Consider the following 22,640-nt stretch of genomic DNA (forward strand, 5'->3'; position numbering starts at 1 on the left):
TTTACCGCAGCTCATGGCAACATGGAAATCGCCTCGATTTATTTTAAAGCGCACCTCTTAGGGACCCATTCCCCTTGAGTCCTCGGCATGACCGAGCGAAGGAGCAGAACAAAGGATAAAAGAGTGAACACGGAGCACAGCGGTGGATTAACGACGGCGGGAGCGAAGAGAGCGGCTGCCGTGGCTGGGATCGAGTCCACGATCTCAATCTCAGTAGCTACGTCATAATCACCAAGCTACTGTGACGGCTAGAAGAGCTTTTTAAAGAAAATTGGTACTTGCAGTTCATCTTAAACTTTGTTCCATCCACCATTACTAAAACAATTTGTGTTGTTCATGGGCATTTATAGATGGAGAAATTAATCCATGCAATGAATAGGGCTCGTCCTGTCGTCCTCTCTGTCTTTGTCCCTGCTAATTTGCGCTAGTCTTTTGAATAATATCAATGAATACCGTTATGCAACCTACAAGTTTTTAGTTTGCAGTTCACGCTGACGTAGTATATGCGTTTCTGCGCGGTAAATTTCATGCTGAAAGTGGTGTCGTGAAGCCGGCATCACGGTGGCGTCTGTAATCACGAGTCACCATAATATTTTACAACGAAGGTGTATAAGGCTAGCTTATTCGTCCGTCCACCCGCCTGGTGGTCGCATGTACGCTGAAAACACTCGCCGCGCAACCTAATGCGCATGCATGAAAAAAAAAGAGAAAAGATGCGCGTGATTGGCCAACACAACCTAGAGAGTACAAGGCCTGTTTACGCCGATAAATGAGGCCGCGCTACCTGTCCCGAAATTTTCATTGACGATGCTGGTGTGATGAAAGCAGCGACGTCAAAATCAGTGTCGCTTACTCGGGAGCATCCCCACTCGATTCCATCGCAGTTGCGACATTAGCATGACGTGATGGATCAGAATAAAAAGGCCTTATGCTATCTAGGTGGTGTTGTATTAGCTGTGTCAGTAGTCACACCGTTACTCTCCATCGCAGCCGAACGCGCGTGCAACAGTTTATCTCCGACTCCGAAATCGGTAGGCCACGCGTTACACGTACTGCTGATGAGCAGGCAGCTTTCGATCAGCTGCGCCGAGAGCAGAAACGCGCAACCCTGCACTTAGAGTAGTCTTCCTGTAATCTCGGTGCCGTTTTTACTAATCCACCTTAGCTTACTATTACTGTCAAGGATTTACCACGCCCGGAGCGGCTAGGTGACAGCTAAGCATAGGTGTTGCGCTATATCTGCGAAAGAGACCGCCTGAAGCGCATAACGGCTCGATAGTATGCTGTAACGTGAATCTTGTCTATTGCTGACACTCACGTTGGTAAACCACAAAGAGTGGTGCGATATGCACGGAATTCGCGATAAGGTTGTTGACGGCAACGCCGAGAATTCGACGTCGTTGAATACGTCGAGACGCAAGCTTAGTGCCAGGGTGAAGTGGACGTTCGGTTTGGGAACCTGCAGTATGGCACTCACGGCGTCAAACTGCAAAAAGCGAAAACAAAACCAAGACTGCTCAGGTAACGCACAAGCGCATATAAAAGCAACAACATGCGCATGCGTTGAGCTCTACAGTAAATGTTGGACGTATCAAACCGTAATTAGGTCTGGAATCGTTTATTATCGTAAACTGCCAAAGCATAAAAAATATAACTGCTGATTTTGCAGGCCTTCTGTCGGTATCAGAACCTGAAATTGTTATCGCCACCCAATCCGTGCTAGACTCTGACATTGCACATTTTGAGGTTTTTCCATCAGACTATGTCGCATAGAGAAAGGACCGAAATGCGCGCGTAAGTGGTGTTTATTCTAGTTGCAATTGAAAGCGCCCCATCGCATCTATCTGGTGATACGCCAGAATCTGTATGGTGCCGGCAATGTTTTTCAAATCGGAACGTCCTTATTAACAGCGCCTCCTATAGACTACGCAATTTCAACACTGTTGGTTCAGCTTTCAAAGTTCACTGTTAACGCAGTTGTCTGAAATGATTATTCTTGTTTGTAACTTTAATATGCGAGATGTTGAATGGCATGATCTGTGACCTGTGGATATTAATTGGTGAACTTTTAGCCTGCGTTTTGCGAGCTAATAATCACCTATGGTCCTTTCCAGCTTACTGATTTTACTACTCATTTTGCATGTGCAGACGGAAATGTGTTCGACTTTGTTTTTATAACCGGAGAGATATCATAGACTACATTGCACCAGCACCACGTATTAGTGGTCATGATGCAATTGCACGCACTATCCGTCGCAGAGAAGTAGAATTTACTGAAACGTAGCCGTGAAAAGTATTCTTTATGAAAGTGGTAATTATGAGGCTACCTCTAATGAATGATATAGTTCATTACCTATTTTTGCCCATTACAGGTTATTTAGTAGCATCGGCAATCTGTGAATAATATTCAGAGATAAACTGCTTTTATTGACATCATATTTTGTTTCGTCTACCGTTGTGAAGATAAGCGGCTAAGTTCTGCGAAGATAAACCTTGCATTACTGAAAATTACCTTCATCAATTTTGATAACATCTTGAGTTTGCAAAATATACTGAAATACAAAAAAACACTAGCATGTACACAAAGCTAACAAGTATCAGCAGTAAACTTAAAAGCGAATTGAAGGTTCCGAAGAATCCATATCTATCAGCCTTTGCAGATAAACTGAAACTAAATCGCAAACAGATCTGGCAGTAGATTAAGGACAACAAAAGGGATGACACTGGCATCCCCGCCATCGCAATGATAGTTAACCAAACGAAAAATGACAAAAGCAAAGTAGAAGTCTTAAACAAGTATTTTCATTCATTTCTTACATAGCCTTGTAGCATTGCAAAATCGGAGCCATCGACACACTAACCTAAAATGGAAAACATTGCCGTGAGTGAGGCAGGAGCGGCGGCTTTGTTGTATAACCTAAACCATCATATATCTCATGGTCCCGATGGTATTTCTCATCATATTGTCACATACAAATTTGTGCCGTTGTGGACAAAAGGACGTTGTGACGTGAAGAGGAGGTTGAAGTCCCTCGAGGATCGTGAATAATGTTACCTGACAACTAAGCTACAACCTCGTAAATGTATATATTGGAAATACATATATTTTCTCTCCCCGTAACAATATTTTGAAACACTGCTCAAGACAGACCATAAGAAACATGCAAATTAACATTCTATAGAACTCTTACCGACTTTCTATTTACTTTACTGACAGTCTTTTAGTTTTAGATTCTAGTAACATTTCTTTATATAACGTCAAAATACTTCTTTCTTACCTTTGTATAAAGAATATTTTGCATACACCGTTAAAACTCTGCCTTCTTACTTTTGTGCAAAGCATATTTTAATTACATCGCTTAAAGACCTCCTTCTTACTTTTTTATGAAGAAACTGTCTTCATACACCTTTAAAATATTTATTACTTTTGCACAAAGAATATTGGGAATACACCGTTAACATGTCTTACTCTAACTTTTCTTCAAATAACATATTTATTACTTCGTCAAAAGGCTTCTGACTTTTGTGAGTGTATGTTTTACTATACACCATCAAAATATTTTTCCTGAAAGATATTTGGAATGGGAAATAGCTTGAGAGTCTCTGATAAATTTTATAGCACACAATATTGTCGTTATATGATATAGTCATGAATCAAGCCCTTTGTTTTAAATCACAGTTCCAATCCAAGTCGGTAGCGGATTGTTGCCAAAGTGCTACTAAATTGTTTAAATAAATGTGTTTCTAAACTGTTAGAACTATTCCCTCTAAAGGTTCTACTGCACTATGTAAGCCTGTGCTGACGTCAGCACATTTCGAGAAAATTAGCATGTGATGCACCAACCCACCCCTGTGATAATAGGGTAGTACCTGGCAGGCCGCGCACCTCTTGCACTGCTTTATTCCGGCAGTAAGGCTGTTTAATTAAAGGCCGATTTACGCGCGAGCCACACCACCAGCTATCCAGATGCATGCGGTCGTGCGGAAAACTGCACCTAGCATGGTGTCCTAGGTTCAGCGTAAAGGGGGGCTTTAGTCTGGCGGTAGTCAAGGCAAAGAGGATGCATTGAAATAATGTCACATGCCTCTCTCGCGCATGTGCATAACTTTGGCATTGGTCCGAGTCGAGGCAAAGAAGGAGACCATGGCCATCGATATCAGTTCCTTTGCGAGGCCGGCGTGGTACGGTCGTAGCGATGTAGGTGTTTGGTCGTGTATCGTAGCAGCAGTCTAGCTATTCTTGCTGCTGTTTATGCTCAGGCTGTGTTGTGGCTGATCTATCGGTACAAGCCAACCAATAGCGTGCTTGCGAAGCCCACGGCGTTTTCTAAGTTCAGTGATGTGAAAGTTTCTGCAACTTCTCTGCCAGCTGCGATGCAGTGCCTTGTGAACTTATAGTGAACTTATTGGCACGGTCCCCCTATTAAACTGCACACTGCTTCAGTCGCGAAGAGTTGTTCCTCGAGATAGCACTGCCCCTAAGTTCTGTCTGTCTCCAAATTATAACAAAAGGTTTGTGCTTTTTCATTATTTTTCATAAGTATCATATGTTTGATGTAACTGTCTTATGCCGCATTTTGGCAGGCTGTTACAAGCGTGAGCTGTACTGACATGAAATATTTTAAAAATTATTTTCTTACACACTTGAACAGCGCCGGGTAATGCCGTTCGCTTGAAGTTACTATAAACATGAAGCGTACCAACACTACGTTTTGACAGAGATCGTGAAGAAAATGTGCGGTAAATAATGTATGATCATGAATTCATTCTTCGCTATTTCCTGCTCAGGCTGTTCAAAATGAGAGCCCGTGAAATATTTAGCTTATAGTTTCACGCATGCGAACTTAAATCATTGTCTGCTTTCTATTATCTTTTTTTGTTTTACTTACCTAAAGCACACATCTGAGATGCACAGCTGACTACTACTCACTCCTTTTTTGTTAATGATACAAAGTCCAGAATCGTACGTCGGCAGGCTAACAAAAAAGAAACATATCCATTAAAGCTAAGGTGCAGCTGGAATTAACGCCCAGAATGCTAAAGCAGCTTCGCATAACTTTATTCTCATTTCTGCTGTTGTCAAGTTTGACTGATTGAATGTAATAAACGTGTGATGCAATGATCGCAGCGTTCGCAATTTCTCACACCTTTATTAACAGTAGCTCCTTTTGCACACTATGGCTTCAGCTTCACAGGGCGATAAGAGCTTATAATATATCAATACTCCACTAACATCTCATAAATATCCATAAGGCAGCCGGTGTTAATGGGAACCAGAAGATCAAAAGATTAGTTGCGGTTTGGGCAATATAGGATGGTACACTGGCTGATTTAAAGCTATAAATTTGAAGGTAAGGTTATCATAAATTTATAAGCAGCGTTCAACATGTTTTCATTCGTACACTGTGACTGATTGTGGACATTGGTTCTAGAATATCTAAAAGCATATGTTGGTAGGAGATAAGAAATAATTAATAAAATTATAGTAAAGCCTGAATGATTGCTTGTGGAATGCTGATAGGATGTTGAGAAAATCTACAAACATGCTTCTGTTAAATGTATGTGGTGAAGTGGTGGCCAAGGGCTACTAGGGTGTCTAAAGAAAGCGCTAGCAAATTGTGAATAGGATACATACAGATAATGTGTGATCGTGCTTCAATTTAATGAACGTTAATAAGACGTCTAAAGAAAACTGTTTCTAGGCTATTAGTAGGGTTGACAGACAGCCTTTGATAATACTTCAATTTAATAAACATTATTATGAGGCCGAAAGAAAAGTATTTCTAAACAGTTAGCAGGAAGTTGACCGAGAAGATAGGAACATGATTCGAAATAATGCTGGCCTATTGATTCAAATTGCTGGCCATTTGTTTCTACGGCGTTACTAGGCAGTTGTTAGGAAGCCTCAAGACAACGATTTGTTTTAACTGTTGGTAGGTTCAAGTAGCAATAGCCTAAAGATGGTCTGAAATATATGATTAAAATTTTTATAAGGGTCGATACCGCCTTTTTCAGTAATATCATTTAAAATTCACTAGAAATTCAAAAGCTGCCCGAATATTGGAAGACAGCCAACGCAACTTCACTATTTAATGAGAGTGATTGTACGCACTAATCAATTGCAAGCCAGTATCTTTAACTTCCGTTTGCTGTAAAACTCTCGAACAAGTCCTTTACTCTTATCTGATGAAACATTTTCAAGCAAATAACTTTTGAACCTTAACTAAACGTGAGTTACGCTCTGTTTTTTTGTGCGTAACACAACTAACCAAATTTGTGCATGACATTGTAGTCATCTTGCACAGTGGTGAATAAATTGAGGCAATTTTTGTAGATTTGCAGAAAGCATTCTATGTCAACCTGCACAATTTGCTTTGCCTAAAATCATTGCTAGGGATTCCAAAACATATTCTCGACTCAATAAAGAATTGTTTACACCTGCACAAACAGCAAGTTGTTCTTAGTGGTGTGGCATCACCTCCAATGCACGGCCTATCGCGAGTGCTTCAAGGCTCTGTACTGGGACCACATTTATCTCCCGTTTATATAAATTATCTGATAGTAGGCCTTAAATCAACCAATATGCGTTATGCCAACGGCTGTGTCATGTGTCGTCCAGTGAAATGACATGCCGATATGTCGGTCGTGCAGGGAGACCTTGAAGAAGTGTCTGTCGGTGAAACGGGCGGCAGGTGACTAAATGTTACCACGGGCAGTTTGCAAAAAAAAATTCCCCAGTTCCTATACCTATAATAATATTGCACTCAGTACCACTGAGCATGTTAAATACCCAGGAATTGGGTTTTCTGAAACGCATGACTGGTTTAATTATAATAACCTAATTGCCGCTATAGCTTACCGTTTTCTCCACTTTCTATAACTAAATTTTAGGCATTCTCTGTCATCACAGCAAGGAACCTTCTACTTGACTAGCGTTAGGCCTGTTCTAAAATATGCACGCCTACCTTTTCTGGGACCCCTACGCTAAAAACTTCTTAGACAAAATAGAGCTTGTCCAGAAGCACGCAGCGTGTTTCGTAACAGTAAAGTATAAATTTACTGTCGGAGGATTTGGAATACGGGAATGTTTGGGTTCATAAACTCTCCTTTCACGCAGGAGAATCGTAAGATTTGAATTCCTTTAAATATATACAAAAGTAAAACTGGTATTGGCCAAACATTGTTGATTAAAGAGGCGCATTACGTTTCATCTACGATAACCCACGCTAACAAACATAGAGCTTATCAGTGGCATACCGATCTGTTTCAATGTACATTTTACTCCCCAACATGATTAACGATTCGAATGAGCTCCCTAATGAAGAGCTGGCAGCGTCTCGTATTGAAAATGCTATTGAGAGCCATATTATATGAATGATCTTTTATTCATTTCTGAACGTACACTACTGTGTGCGCTGTTTTCCCATTTTTGTTGCTCTGGAAGTTATTTTACCCTTTGTAAGTTTCTCTACCGCTATACTGTGAATTTCAGTAGCTCACTGATGTTGCGTTTCCTGATGTATTCTTTCGATATTGACGAACATTTTTTTTTTCATTGTGAACCCATCTATTTTAACCCCCCCTCCCCCCCGCGGTAATGCCATACAGGTGACGTATGTGTACTGAATTATTTAATTAATGTGGCCTTTGTGACAGTAATGGAGTAGCCCAATATATTACAGCGTGGGGCACCGAGCGCTCATACACTCAAAAGCGATGCTCGAAGCACACGGTCATCGATGGTCGCAAGGGCGTTCCGAGAGGATGCATTATTCTGTGCGATGCGAACGAATAGGGGCATTTGTGGCGCATTTGAATTATTGTGGCATTGTGCTTGCGAGGTGCGCTTTATCGTCGTTCAACATGTTCAGACAAAACTACCGAATTACGATCTCCTGAGAATTGTTTACTTGGCTGTCTTCTTCGCGCTGCGCCGGCTCGTGGATTTGGCGTCCAACTATGTACGCGACCAACCGTCAACAACCAAAGCTTTCTTCGGCATGCAAAGCAGCATCCTGACTGAATTTGGTCCTCCGGCGATGACCCTGCTCTTACCGTTCGTGCAAAAAGTACGAAATAAATAATTCTTGAAACCAATGCGAAACACATTTATAGGGCCGCAGTGCCTATACGAACGCGGGCGCCGCTTTTCCACCCGGAATGTCGACATCTGTCGCGCTAGTGCACAAGGCAGTGCTTTCACGCCGCTCACAACAACACGTGATTTCGAGAATTGACTTAGCCAACAAAAAGTTCTTTGTTAAGTTGTTGCTCATATAAAGGAAATAAAGTTTGGAGAAATGATAAAGCACAGAAACTGTGTGTCTGCGTGTCCTGGCTTTACTTCGCACCATGGCAAGATGCACTTCTGTTTCGTATGCTTGTTCCCATGTGGCGCACTCGCGTGAGCATACAGTGAAACAATGTTATTTTCTACAATGTTCCAGCGTGTGATCATGCTCTGTGATCCGCTTGTGTCTGAGATAGTGTTCGTGCAGTACTAACATTTACCGCTAGTCAGGTGTTCTCATGCATAGCGCGCCAAATCTTGGGCTGCGCGAAACGATACAAACGCCACAGCCCGCCCACGAGACGGTTAGCGGAAGTGCGCCACTCAGCATAAAAGCAAGAAAAAAAAGGCCAGGCCCGTAACTTGTGCATCACGCGATGTTCCAGCTCCGGTTTTGGAGAACGCAGGGAAAGACTTTCGATTGTGGAACCTAGACGGGGGAAAGTGCAGAGTGTGTCTGTGTTAGCGGGGAAGCTCGCCTCAAAAATAATGTCTTCGCGGCAATGAAATATTCGTCTCGGCTATGAATGAACCACTCTTAAAATTTCTTGCGGCAGAACGGTTCTTAGAGTCCACCTAACAACCTCCAGCGTTTAATCAAAACTTCCTATCTGTCCGTGTCAGCGGCCCTATAACACAAACAACGTTACTGTCTTTCTGTGTTTTAGGCACGCATGAGTTTGCGTGTTCGAATTCGTGAGGCAGTGCATCCGTTCGATTGCTTGGTTGGTTTGTTGATTCAATGACGGTTGCTCTGACTTCGGGTTCTATGCGCTGCGGCTCTCCAAAGTATATCGGGTAAAACGAGAGCTCCTCCGTGCACTCTCCGGAAACAGTGCTTTGGTGGTGGGGGCTATGGTATTCGCCGGCGGTTACCGGTCCAGGTAGGTGGTCACGTCCCAAATAAGCATCGTGCCTCAGGATAAGACAGTGCCGGATCGTCGGTGTAGGCTTCGACCAAACGTTCGGCCGTCTCCACCTGCTGCGCCCTCTGCAAATTTTCAATGCACCACTGTGCGGCCCCATCACGCACCTTGATGTCATAGAGGCGCCAGAGGGAGTTTCTGCACACAAATTCGAGGCAGAACTCGACGTCGACCTTTCCCACCAAGCTGCGATCGTAAATGGACTTTGCTGCCCACATTTTAAGGCGACAGCGTTAAAAGGGCTCGTGCCGCAGAAAATCCCGTGCCATCAGCGTCGGTGTCGGCGGCGTTGGCCGTGAGCGATAAATCTCGGGAGGCATTTCATGAATAAAAAATAACTTGCCAGAAGGGCTGGGTGAAAATCGAACCAGGGTCTCCGGAGTGTGAGACGGAGACGCTACCACTCAGCCACGAGAGTGGAAACGAGCCGTAGAAAGTTATACTACGCTGTATATCGGTAATTCTGAACATCTACCTTACAGAAGTCGCAGTTACACGAGTAGCTAAGTGCGTTTCGCTACATTTCTTCTGCGCTTTCCGCACACGCAATGCCATCTTGCGGCAAACACAGAAGAGCCCTTCCTGTCTATGTACGGCGCTGCCCGGACAGGTGGGGGGCTACGCGCGCATTGCAGCTGTGCGGGGACCGGTGCGAAGCGCATCGCGGCTCGGACTCCCTCTCTCCTGACGACGCCGTGCCATGCTCCCTCACTGGTGGCAGAATGAAGCGTCCTTCCTTTCTTTAGATCACTACCTGTCTATCTCTCTGCCCGTGCCGATCACGACGTTTGGCCGGCGTACATCGTTTCTCCCTTCGAGACACCGAGTTCTTTGGTTCGTTCCGCTTGCTCAGGTGCACGTTTCGTTGCCGCGCCGAACGCTGCGTTGCTCGACGCTCACCGCGTGATTGGTAGGTGCAAAGTCCGACGCGGGGCACCTCGTAAGTGATCGCTGCGCCATGGCGCATTGTCTTACACCCCTTGGCGGGTCGACGGAAACGCTGTCACGTTCCACTCTTGAAGGCGAAGCTTAAGCGTCCTCGAATTTTAGAGCGCAGCTCTTTGGCGTCCGTTCCTGGGTTTCGCGTCGTCGTCGGCGTTGTCGTCGTCGGCGTCGGCCTCGTAACCAGCTCGCCGACGAATCTGCTGCTCCGCCGCCGCGCATGCGCGCTGTCGGCTCTCCGGGCGAGGGAGGATGATGGAAGGGAGGAGGAGAGATTGTGGAGGAGGGCTGGCTACACAAATGGCTCTTTGGCGTCCGTTCCTGGGTTTCGCGTCGTCGTCTGCCTCGTAACCAGCTCGCCGACGAATCTGCTCCGCCGCCGCGCATGCGCGCTGTCGGCTCTCCGGGCGAGGGAGGATGATGGAAGGGAGGAGGAGAGATTGTGGAGGAGGGCTGGCTACACAAATGGCTCTTTGGCGTCCGTTCCTGGGTTTCGCGTCGTCGTCGGCGTTATCGTCGGCCTCGTAACCAGCTCCGCCCCCCTTTCATCCCCCCAGCGCTAGCAGCGACCGACTGATACCGCTTTCGTGAGTCCGCTACCGCACTCACGAAAGACGTCGTGCACTTCCTGCAACTCGCATTAACCGTCCATCGATCCACACCGATGTTAGTAGTGGGGGACTTTAATGTTGACATAAAGACAAACAGCAATTTCCTAACACTTATGCGGGAGAACATCCCGTTCCTCTCGCTCGTAACGCGTCCCACGGCTGTGACAACCTCGCGAGGCACTTGTATAGATCTCGTCTTTGAGAATCAAGCATTGGTGTACCAAGTCGAACATATATCAGTCTATTTCTCCGACCACAAAGCTTCCTTCATGACTGTCAAGAACTGTTAGTGGAGTCTTTGTTAAAGGAATACGTGTGAAAAATAAAAAAAAAATTCTGTGATAGCGCATACATGTGTTGCTCGATTTCTTTGCCTCAATCTATCAAAAAGGTGAAACAGCTTATTTGCTGCGCTCAAATTTCGCATTAGGAAGTAACGTAATCGTCGGTAATTTTTTTGTAAGCACTGAGGAAGGCCATACTTCTCTACATTATAGCTACCGCGGCGTTCCTCAGGGTAGTGTACTTAGCCCTGTGTTATTTCTTTACATTGACGTAGATGCTCATGTTGTCCAACACTTAAATTCAAACAATTAAACGTATATTAACATATCTATTACAACATGTCATATTGCCAATTCGTCTTTGAGCCAGCAAGCTGTCAGCATTGCGTGCCTAGCAAAAACGACGCAGAAGACGACGAAGTCAAAGATCGCGCGCCAGATGATGAGCCGTCATTTCGTGTCTGGCTACAAATACTGCTGCTTACTCTTGCTTTAGCGCGTGACAAACTGGTGGAGGTGCTGGGCAATCTAATCTATGCACCAAACCCCTCCGAGCAGCAGGAGCTCCAACACTGTACCGGTTGTTACGCCTGTACACACCGCCAGCAGAAGGATACGTGGAGAATCGCCTGAGTTTGGACTCCTCCCAGAAAAAATGACAGCTCCGACCACCCCAACCGGTATGGAAGGCACAACGCCGATTCATTGTACGCTACTCAATCCGTGAACGCCGAATCCCTTCAACGGCGCCGTACATGAGGATGTTGAAAATTGGCTGGCGCACTATGAACATGTTACCGCGTTCAACAAGTGGGATGACGCAGACAAACTGAGAAACGTATACTTCGGCATTAACGATGGCGAACGTGCTTGCTATGAGAACCGTGCAGATGCCCTAACTTCATGGGCAGAATTCAAGCCCCGGATTTTTGAGATGCATTCGAGCCCTGATCGCCGAGACCGAGCTGAGCGTGATCTCCAGTCCCGTATACAAATGTCGAACGAGGGTGCAGCATTGTGTGTCGAGGACATGACGCGTCTGTTTCGACGAGCCCACCCCAGCATTTCGGAAGAAAAGGAAGTGCGCTATATGATGCGCGGAATGAAAGAGCAGCTGTTTGGCGGTCTCATGCATAGTCCTCCCAAGACTGTGTCAGAATATCTTTCCAAGGCCGTCACCATGGAACAGACTCTTCGGCAGCTGGCACCATCATACGAGCGCGAAGTGAACGCTGCCTCACTTACGGACTTCTTCGGAGCTCTCGAGGGTCACGTCCATTTCTTTCGAGAGCTCATCCGTTCTGTAATCTGCGAAGAACTCCGGAAACTGTCGGTACCCTCACAACCGATGCTCAGCTCATTGTCCAGCGTTCCCCGTGACGAAGTACAGCATACGCTGAGAGAACCACCCTTCAACACAGAAGATCTACCGCTAAGAAATTACCGCCTCCGTATGTCATATTCGCAAGCATTGAGGCAACCTGCCCCACCACCGTCCCCGCTTCGCACCACGTTCCCGGCCATGCTACAGCCCATCCAAACGGCCTCGTATTACCAGTACCACCAACAGGCCCCAAGGAAATCAGACGTGTGGTGGGCATCTGTCGCCGTCCCTTTAGCTTTCACTGTGGTTAAGTTGGGCATGTCTACCTACAGGGCTCCTATCGAAAGCTCATACTACGCAGATTCTCAGCGAACTCACTGCGACCCAGGTTCGGCCAGCGTCCTCCTGAAATTGAAGAATACATTGCCCAGCAGCGCGGATGCCCATCAGCTCGACACCAGTCACGCTCCCCTTCGCCGCTGCGGTTTTCCCCGACTCGCCTTACGTATTCGAGCGTGGTGGAGGGTCGGTCGCCCAGCTGATGCCGGCAAAGCTAACCACAGCGACCTTCGGGGGTGAAACCGCTCAGTCTGGACGTGCTCAAGGACCCCTGCTGACACGTGCGCGGACCGACGATACATCGACAACAACAGTACCTGCTGATTACGGAAGAATTTCTTTGGACATTCCTATACTGCCTGACGGTCGTGAATTGACTGCTTCAGTGGACACTGGAGCCGATTGTTCTATAATCAGCGAAAAACTGGACACCCTTCCGAAGAAAGTGATCACGCCTTTGAATCAAACGCCAGTTCGGACAGTTGATGGGCACATCGTCACACCACTCGGCATGTGCACTGCGCGAATACAGATTCACGGCACTACGTGTGTTGCCAGATTGAGCACTCGCCCTCAGTGTTCTCTAGACCAAATTATCGGCATGGACTTTCTCAGGGAGCACGGAGCTATCATTGACTTTCGACAACGCCTCGTCACTTTCTAGACAAAGACGACACCGCGACGGCCTACATCATCCACCCTCCAGCATCTCTTCGTGTCATAGACGACGCTGTCGCGTTACCACAGCGTGCAAGTCTCGTGGTTCAAGTGGCATGTGACAGACTCTTACACGGTGAAGCGGTCGCGGAAAGTCATCGTTCTCTCCTGCTTTCTCGAGGTTTTTGCGCAGCAAGAAGCCTTATTGATCTCCATGATGGCTACTGCGAGGTCCTTGTAAAAAATTCACCTACGGACACCAGCACCTTTTTCCCGGTACTGGCATCACCTACGCCGACCCGATCACCGATGTGACTGAGCGTTTTGTTACCGCGGCAATCGGCACTGCTGAAGCACCTCTATCTAACGTCGACGTTAGTCCAATGTTTCTTGAAGAGAACAAACATCCTTTGCGTGAGCTGTTGCTCGAGTTGCACACTTGCTTTGCACGGTCGTCGAAGATACGTCAAAGATCGATTACGAAACACGGTATCATCAAGTATGACGACGTGCCCCACATACGGCAACATCCTTATTGTGTCTCCCCGACCGAGCGAAATGCGACACAAACGCAGATGAAGAAAATGCTTCAAGACGGCGTAATACAGCCTTCATGCAGTCCCTGGTGATCGCCAGTCGTTCCTGTTAAAAATAAAAATGGCACGCTTCAGTTTTGTGTTGACTACCGGGAGCTAAACAACGTCACATAGAAAGACGTGTACCCGTTGCCTCGTGTCGACGGTTCTGGCTGAGGCGCGCGAAGTATTTCTCCTCTATCGATCTGAAAAGTGGCTACTGGCAAATTTAAGTAGATGAATGGGACCGTGAGCAAATGCTTTCGTGACTCCGGACGGGGTCTACGAATTTAGAGTACTCCCTCTCTGCCTCTGTGCTGCTCCAGCCACATTCAGTGAATGATGGAATCCGTTCTCGCTGACCTCAAATGGAAAAAGCTGCCTCGTCTATCTCGATGATGTCGTTGCCTTTTTGGAAACTTTTGTGAGCACCTTCGACGCCTTCAGAATGTACTCGAAGCCATTCGATTGGCTGACCTTACCCTCAAGCCAGAGAAATTCCATTTCGGTTACGAGGAAATGGTGTTCCTTGGTCACGTCGTGAGCGCGGCAGGTGTTCGGCGCGATCCCGAGAAGACTGCTGCCGTAGCTGCTTTTCCCACTCCAACCAACAAGAAAAGTTTTTTTGGCCTTACATGCATAGTATTGACGCTTCATTGAAAAATTTCCGAATACTGCACAGCCACTAATTCACCTTACGCGGGACGACACGTCATTCCTATGGACTGATGAAGAACAGAAAGCCTTTGCGGAGCTACAACTTCGATTGTCTTCTTTGTGCTCGGTCATTTTGGATGGGGATGCTGACACAGAAGTGCGCACTGACGCCAGCAATATCGGTCCCGGAGCTATCCTAATGCAACGGCAAGACCGGACTAAACGAGTTATCACGTACGTGAGCCGCACTCTATCACGCGCAGAGTTCAATTATTCCACCACTGAGAAGGAGTTCTTCGCGGTTATTTGGGCTACCACAAAGTTTAGGCCCTATCTGTACGGGCGGCCATTTAAACTTGTGACCAATCATCACGCGATGTACTGGTTGGCCAACCTCCGAGACACTTCTGGACGATTGGCACGTTGGAGTCTGCGAATCCAGGAATTTAACATCACCATTGTATACAAGTCAGGCAGAAAACATGAAGATACTGACACGCTATAACGAGCACCTGTTGAATATCAGAATCCTGATGAGGAAGACGACAGTGCCTTCGTGGGAGGCTTCAGCGGGCCTGATCTGCTCGCTAAACAGCGCTGAGACGCTGAGTTAAGACCCATCATCCATCACTGAGAAGGCGGCACCGCGTCCATTCCTCGCTCTATTTCGCCACGGTTGTCGTCATTTTGCCTACGAGAGGGCATATTATACAAAAGACACACAGGTGCCGGCGACAAACCACATCTTCTATAGTAGTACATCAAGCCCTTCGCGACGACATCCTATTAGCCTACCACGACGAACCGACATTTGGTCACTTGGGCTGCACAAGTACTCTAGACAGCGTACGGCAACTGTACTTCTGGCCTAGACTGACTGCTTGCGTCAAACGCTACGTGAAAGGATGCCGTGAAGGCCAGCGCCACAAGTCACCACCCTTCAAGCTTTCAGGCCCTCTCCAACCCATCGATCCTCCGCGTATGCCGTTTGATCAAGTTGGAATGGGGACCATTTCCCTTTTCTTTCTTGGGAAACAAGTGGGTCATTGTCGCTACTGATTACTTGATGCGTTACGCTGAGACGAAGGCACTACCACGCGGGAACAGCATCTGAAGTAGCCCAGTTTTTTATGCTTGAAAATTTGCTTCGGCATGGCGCACCATCATCCATCATCATTGACCGTGGGACGGCATTTACCGCAAAGCTTCTGGACGACATCTTCAAGTTCAGTTACACGAATCATCTAAAGGCCGCTGCATACCAGTGTCATACTAATGGCTTGACAGAAAGACTAAATAAAACATTGACAGACATAATCGCTATGTACACAGTCGTCCTTTATGAAAGGGAACACGTGAGCGCGTGGCCTGCGCTCTGCAGCGGCTGCCCACAGCGCCATCAGCCGACAGCTAAAGAAAGCACGTCCGCTTTTGGCGTCATCTATTGGCAAACAAAATGACCAGTCATGGCCGGTGGACAAGCGCTGCTAGACTATGCTCCCTCACCGCTCGCGAAACGGGCGATGCCTGCAGCGCGTCGTCTGCTGGTAACAAATCGAGCGTCCTGCACGAGCATGATCAAAACGTAGAAGCTCTGTCTCTCGCCTTACGCCTATTGCGCTTCGCCTAAACTAGAGCTATATAGGTAAGGGCGATGCACTCAGCGGAAGGTTTGGTTGTGGTTTGCTTTTTCGAAAGTGTATCACTGAACGTCGCGGAAATTTTCCTTCGAGGCAGATTCCCACTTACCCGGAAAGTACTTGCCTGTCGGCAGAGAAAGTTTTCTGTCGTTTAGTATATCTGCACTTGATGCTATAACGCCATGCACAATCAAAGCACCCTGACCGTGATGATAGCGAAGGAATACTGCTACGTAAGAAACTTGAAGCAAAAAAAAATGTTAGAAAGGTTTGTAAATATTTTAATGAATCTTGTAGCTGTAATGTAAAAGACGCGAGCGCAAAATGCAAAAACAGATATCAATACATTTATTGACATAAAAGATATACGTATATTTTTCTTTTGTATTGAGCACCAAAACAAAACAAAAATCTGAAATATGTTGTGTCGACGCACTTCTCCATATCTCGTGCCGTCCCCATTTGCTGCGACGACAGCTGCCATTCTTCAGGGTAGCGAGTTATACAAGGCGGCCGTTAGTGATCTGTTGCTTCTCAGTCGCTTCCACTCGTTGGCCGATAGTCCGTGCAGACCGAGCCGCCAGCGCAGTTTTCAAAAGGCGTTGCACGTTCTCAATAATGTTAAGGTCTGGAGACTGGGGCGGCCACCTTAGAGGGCCGATTCCATGATCCTCGAAAAAGTTTGTCACCCTTCCGGATGTGTGGATGGGCGACTTGTTTTGCTGGAAGATGTAATCACCTTCCGGGAAGGGCCCATTCAGCATGCAGGGCACCATCACGTCGTCCTGGATTGAGCAGTAGGTGGCAAACGTGAATCTGTCCTCTATGCGGGCTGGTCGACCAAGCCCCACACGCACACTGCTGAACGCCCACTTGCAGCCACTCACTGGAGGTATCCTGGTCTGTAACTGCAGAAAAGTATCATTAGATTATGCATTGACACGAAACCAACAGTCACTCAACTTATCTCGAATACCCTTCCTTTACGCCAAACGTGGGGTATTCCGCTGTGCTACATGGCGCGCGCATTTATCGCCGGCTGTTCATGTATACGTTTCGTACTGTTTTAGGTTTTTATTCACTTTCGTATTTATTTCAAGTTAGTTTGCTGTTTTCTATTTTCTTATATCGAAACAGCAATTGGGCTGGTGGTGTGCCTCTGTTTGTGGCAGTTGCCAGCCTACTGCCTCTTCTTCCGTGTCTATACTTTCAGCACGTGCTAAAGTGTCTTTAAATGCGAACTAATACTGATGAGGGTAATCATATTAATAATATTAGAGAACACAGCTACAATTTAATGCTGGTGAACGTAATCTAACACCGTGCCTTGAATATCAAGTTCTCTCTGGCGTCTACGCCAGAGAGAACTTGATAGCCTACAATATCACTGAATGCATAAAGAAGGGTAACCGCCCGGTAGAGTTTATTCAGCACTTCTTACAGTGATATAATTACCGTTAAGGATAAAGCGTCACCTACCGGCGGTTTTCTGAGCGCCACACTCCGTCCCTGGTCCCACCGGGTCGTGAATGAACCTTCGTCGGTGAATACAACACTTTCCCAGTCGGACGTAATCCAATCTGCGTGATCCTTCCCAAACTGCAGGCGTTTGGCTTTGTTGGTGCCTCGAAGCAGTGGATTCCTGCAAGCAATCCTCTTTTTGAGACCAGCTTCGTCGAGGCGGCGCGTCGCAGTCGTCTCGCACGCCCTAATGCCAAGTTCCTTCAGTACTTCAGGGACTGTTGTCTGCGACTTCAGTGCTACTGCAGCCACAATCACACGGTCTTCGTATTCAGTTGTTGCCCGAGGTCAGTGCCTGTGCTGAGCGTCCTTCTTGCGGTGTTCCGTCTTGAAGGCCTGAACGATCCTGTTTGCTGCTTTTAGTGGCCTCCTTGTAGTTGATGCAATGAACTGCCTCATGGCCCACAAAAATAAGGAATTAAACTACTCATGCCCCTATGACTTTTTATCAAGCCAGTACGCAAGGCGTTCAGCACCCTACCTTTCCCTCTCGTAATATTTTGGAGCCCATATTTACACGTATGAACTAGTACATTATCACTGCTATCTTTACCCCGGTATTCTTCAATGGTCATAGACTCGAACTTGGTCCACCGACCGAACTGATCATAGCGCTGCCACTCGGTTGAAAACCATGCAGGGGTTTTGAAGGACTGCTGCCGATTATCGCACACACAGTGACCATTTAGCCGAGGGGAATCGCTACCGTCGTCTTTTTTAACTGCACGCACGGATTCGCGCACACGGAAACGCTCGAATTCGGGGGTTAGTGCCATGCAAGGTTGGATTGAAATTTATCCTCGAGCGAGTCTAAGCTGGTATTTCTACTTTCATTCCCGACACAGGGACAATACAACTGAAGCTAAGCATATTTCCATGAAAATTCACACATTTATTCGCTGGAGGACTCTAATGCTGCATACTGCGTTATAGTACAGTTATAATTATATAGTTATAGTTATAGTTATAACTGAATGATAGAGGGTATCATTCAGTTATAGATAAATAACAACCAAACCTTCCGCTGAGTGCATCGCCCTCACCTATATAGCTCTAGTTTAGGCGAAGCGCAAAAGGCGTAAGGCGAGAGACAGAGCTTCTACGTTTTGTTCGTGCTCGTGCACGACGCTCGATTTGTTACCAGCAGACGACGCGCTGCAGGCCTCGCCCGTTGCGCGAGCGGCGAGGGAGCATAATCTAGCAGCGCTTGTCCACCGGCCATGACTGGTTATTTTGTTTGCCAATAGATGACGCCAAAAGCGGACGTGCTTTCTTTAGCTGTCGGCTGATGGCGCTGTGGGCAGCCGCCGCAGAGCGCAGGCCACGCGCTCGCGTGTTCCCTTTCATAAAGGACGACAGTGTACGTGGAAGTGCAGCACAAAACGTGGGACGAAATTCTGCTGTGCGTAACGTTTGCGTACAACACTGCCACGCAGGAAACTATACTGTTCATGTCCTTTCGCTTCGTTTAAGCTCGAGATGTCCAAACTATGCTAGACGCCATGATTATGCATGAAGACGCCGACCAGCTCGACCACTTAGCTCCTGACATCGATGAGTACATTCAGCGCGCCGAGGAGGCACGTCAACTAGCCCATGTGCACATAAGACAGCCGCAGTGTACAGGTGCAATAAGGCACAATCTCCACCATCAACAAGTTACCCACGAGCCTGGTGATTAAATTTGCGTTTGCATACACATAAGATGGTGAGGCCTCCGCGAGAAACTTCTGAGGAAGTACTTCGGTCTGCGCACAGTAATAAGGCTTGTAAGCGACATGAACTATGAAGTGATTCCAGACGGAGACCTGCTATCGCCCAAGCGCTGTTTACCGCATGCACAGACTATACATGTCGTCCGCCTCCAGCCTTATTTTACACGGTGATGTTAAGTCTACAGGTGAAACTAACTTTTTTTTTGCTGTCGTCGCGTCGTCCTCCAAAGAACTGCAAAGCTGTTTTTTTTTTGTTGCCGACCACAGAACACATTTTTTTACTGGCGTACATTTCTGTGTGTGTGCCAGCGCGTGTCCTTCTTTGTGTTAGCTAATTTGTGTACTTTCTGTGGAAGTTTTGTGCTTGTGCATTGAGTCGATACTTCATTGGGAAGGGGAATAAAGCCACCTGGTATTTTGAGCCAGCAAACGGTCGGCATCACGCGCCCAGCAGGAACGGCGAAGAAGACGACGAAGTGAAAGATCGCCTGCCAACCGGAGAACCATCCCTTCGAGTCTGGCTACTACTATTGCTGCGTACTCTTGCCTTAGCTCGTGACAATACGAATGGTGTAGGTTGTTGTGCTCTACAACTAAGTGATGTTAACACCGCCTCGTTCATCGTTCCTGGTATCGCAAAACTGTGGTACAATCAGCACATTGCGGCAAAAGGTCACTGAGGCGCTGGATTCACGCCCAGAATGATGGCAAGTGCACTTCATGGTGTGCTTGAAGGGTTCATCGGCCACTAAAATCAAATTATTGTGGCGAACATGAGGCGCCACGATCACAAACCGTGCACTCGACATGTGCAGTCGCTGATGTTATCATAACGCAACATCAGCGCTACAGTGCCACATTCTTCTTCTTTGCATAGTCACAAGACTGCTTACCGGCGTAAACAACTGGGCTAATTCTTACAACCAACAGTGCATAGAGAATACACGCATTAGGTACACGCATCTTTGTGTGAAGCTCGTACTGGCTAGCAGAATACGCAAGGAGCCGTCGCCACTATACGTAGTTAGCTTTGTTCCCTCCAGGCGGCGACTCCGCTCGATATCGCTGCTAATACCAAGCTTCTCATCAAAGTAAAAGTGGCTTCCTTGCTAACTCAGGAGGGCAATGTATCCCCTAGAAATTTATCGGCATACCTGCTGTTTCCATTCTGGTGTATCTTTAGGTAAATTAAGAACACCCACCTTGTGTCGTATTGTGGCACGCGTTTCCAAAGATATCACTGCACCAGTTGTGTCACTGCTCTCGGCGAATGCGCATTTGTCACCACCGATGTAGTGTATCGAAGCACCAGTAGGGTCCTTCCTGTACAGATGATGCCAGCATGTCTGGAAATGGAGTGCGCCGGAACTTTAATGCGGGGCAATAATTTGCTAAACAGTCAGGAGCCCACCCGCCGTGGTTGCTCAGTGGCTGGGTATTAGGCTCCTGAACACGAGGTTGCGAGATGAAACCCTGGCCACGGCGGCTGGATTCCGGCGGCCGCATTTCGGCAACACCCGTGTATTTAGAATTAGGTGCACATAAAAAACCCCAGGCGGTCGAAATTTCCTGGAGTCCTCCACTACGGCGTGCCTTGTAATCAGAAAGTGGTTTTGGCACGTAAAACCCCATAAATTTGTTAAAGTTCGAAACGCAGATGCCGCATGCCACATGTCATTGTTTTATTTATTGCGCTTTTGTAAAATTGCATTTTACATACATGCAGCTTGGACGCAAGTGTTCAGAGAACATGCTACAATATCTTTTAGCGCGCTCACGTCTGAGTGTGATCCAAAGATCCTATGACGGACACATTAAAGGCCGAATTACACTTAATTCGCATGGTATTACCCATGCCTTCCACACACGCGAGGACGTGCGGAAACTGCGGATGTTGCAGGCAAGTGCACACATTTTGTTTGCACTGCTCGTGTGCACACAGAGTAAACCGAAACCTGTGGGTATTGGGGCGACGTATGAAATTTCCTTCACATCCGCTCACGTACGGAAAATCTTGTGGTATAAGTGGAGTTGCTCATAAAGCACCGGCAATACATGCTGCCATGTTGATTCTACCTGTATACTACAAACTACAAGATTGTAGATTTAATAAGTGCGAATGAACGTTGAAGTTACAATAAACTCCGTCAATTTCTTCAATTTTGATTAAAACACGTTGGCAAGCCAGTTGGTTAGAACCCATGGTAGAGTCCATGTTGTTCAAACAGGCAGATGCATCAATGAGAGATTAAAAGAGCATCCATATAACGTGACATGGTAATCTCTGGTCATTTGGGTATTCACTGCCAATATTGTTTCTGCAAGCCCATGTTTGAAAGCACTTCCATTCTGTACAAGGCTCATAGCCGGATGACGAGGGAGATTGTGGAGGCCTACAGATTGCAAACTTAGAGCAAAAGTGCGTAAGCAAGCGTTCGGTGTCGCTATCTGAAAATGAGGTACGATTCCTCGGTTTATCTTTGTGACTATTGCAGTACATGTTATCCCCATGTCTTGCACAGGTGTACGGTTCATCGAAATGCACCACTGAATGTTCTTTCCTGCTGTTACGCTTATTTCCTCTCGCACGGAATATATTTATAGATGCATAGCAAAATAAAATATATAGTTGAAAGTGAAGCGCTGTGTCTGTGTATATGCTGCTTTCTACGTCCTCGTTCAGTCACGCTTATACACTCTATCATTTTTGACGCGTGATGCAAAAAAAGTGCCTTACCTCACGTGCAGGCTGAGTAACACTTATTCAAGGGCACCAAACGTTTTATGCTTATGTCATCGACCAGAGAGGTAACTTTGAACTACTCAACGCCAGGCAAGAATGGCTCATAAAATGACAATGTATTAAGGGACAAGTTTAGAACATCGGCAGTTTTGTGAATATTAAAACGCTTTACAAGTAAATACATCTTGTTTTTGGAAGAACAACAAAGCATGATTTACAAAAGGTTTCGTAATGCAGCATAAGCTTTTAAATATAATTGCATAACTGTAAATAAGCACGTTTTTGAACACATTCGAAACTCTGCGGACAGTATCTGTATTGTACCTAGCGAGAAATTTGCGGACTTTGCCCATGCATAAAGTTGGTTTTAATGGTTGCAATAGAACTTTGACAAGTTAATAAATGCCATTTTTATT

At 46.5% G+C, this 22,640-nt stretch overlaps 1 protein-coding gene across 1 annotated transcript in view; it reads right to left on the reverse strand.

Annotated features, from left to right (window-relative positions):
- The window catches only part of LOC135902080 (uncharacterized), a 112,352-nt gene that overhangs the window by 27,479 nt on the left and 62,233 nt on the right, over window positions 1-22,640 (reverse strand). The window contains exons 10-11 of the mRNA XM_070537084.1: window positions 20,684-20,827; window positions 1,319-1,486 (exon numbers count right to left, since the gene is read on the reverse strand). Of these exons, the coding sequence (XP_070393185.1) occupies window positions 1,319-1,486; window positions 20,684-20,827 (312 nt within the window). The remainder of the gene's footprint in view (window positions 1-1,318; window positions 1,487-20,683; window positions 20,828-22,640) is intronic.

Source organism: Dermacentor albipictus, chromosome 4, assembly GCF_038994185.2.
Source record: "Dermacentor albipictus isolate Rhodes 1998 colony chromosome 4, USDA_Dalb.pri_finalv2, whole genome shotgun sequence".
Lineage (NCBI taxonomy): Eukaryota > Metazoa > Arthropoda > Arachnida > Ixodida > Ixodidae > Dermacentor > Dermacentor albipictus.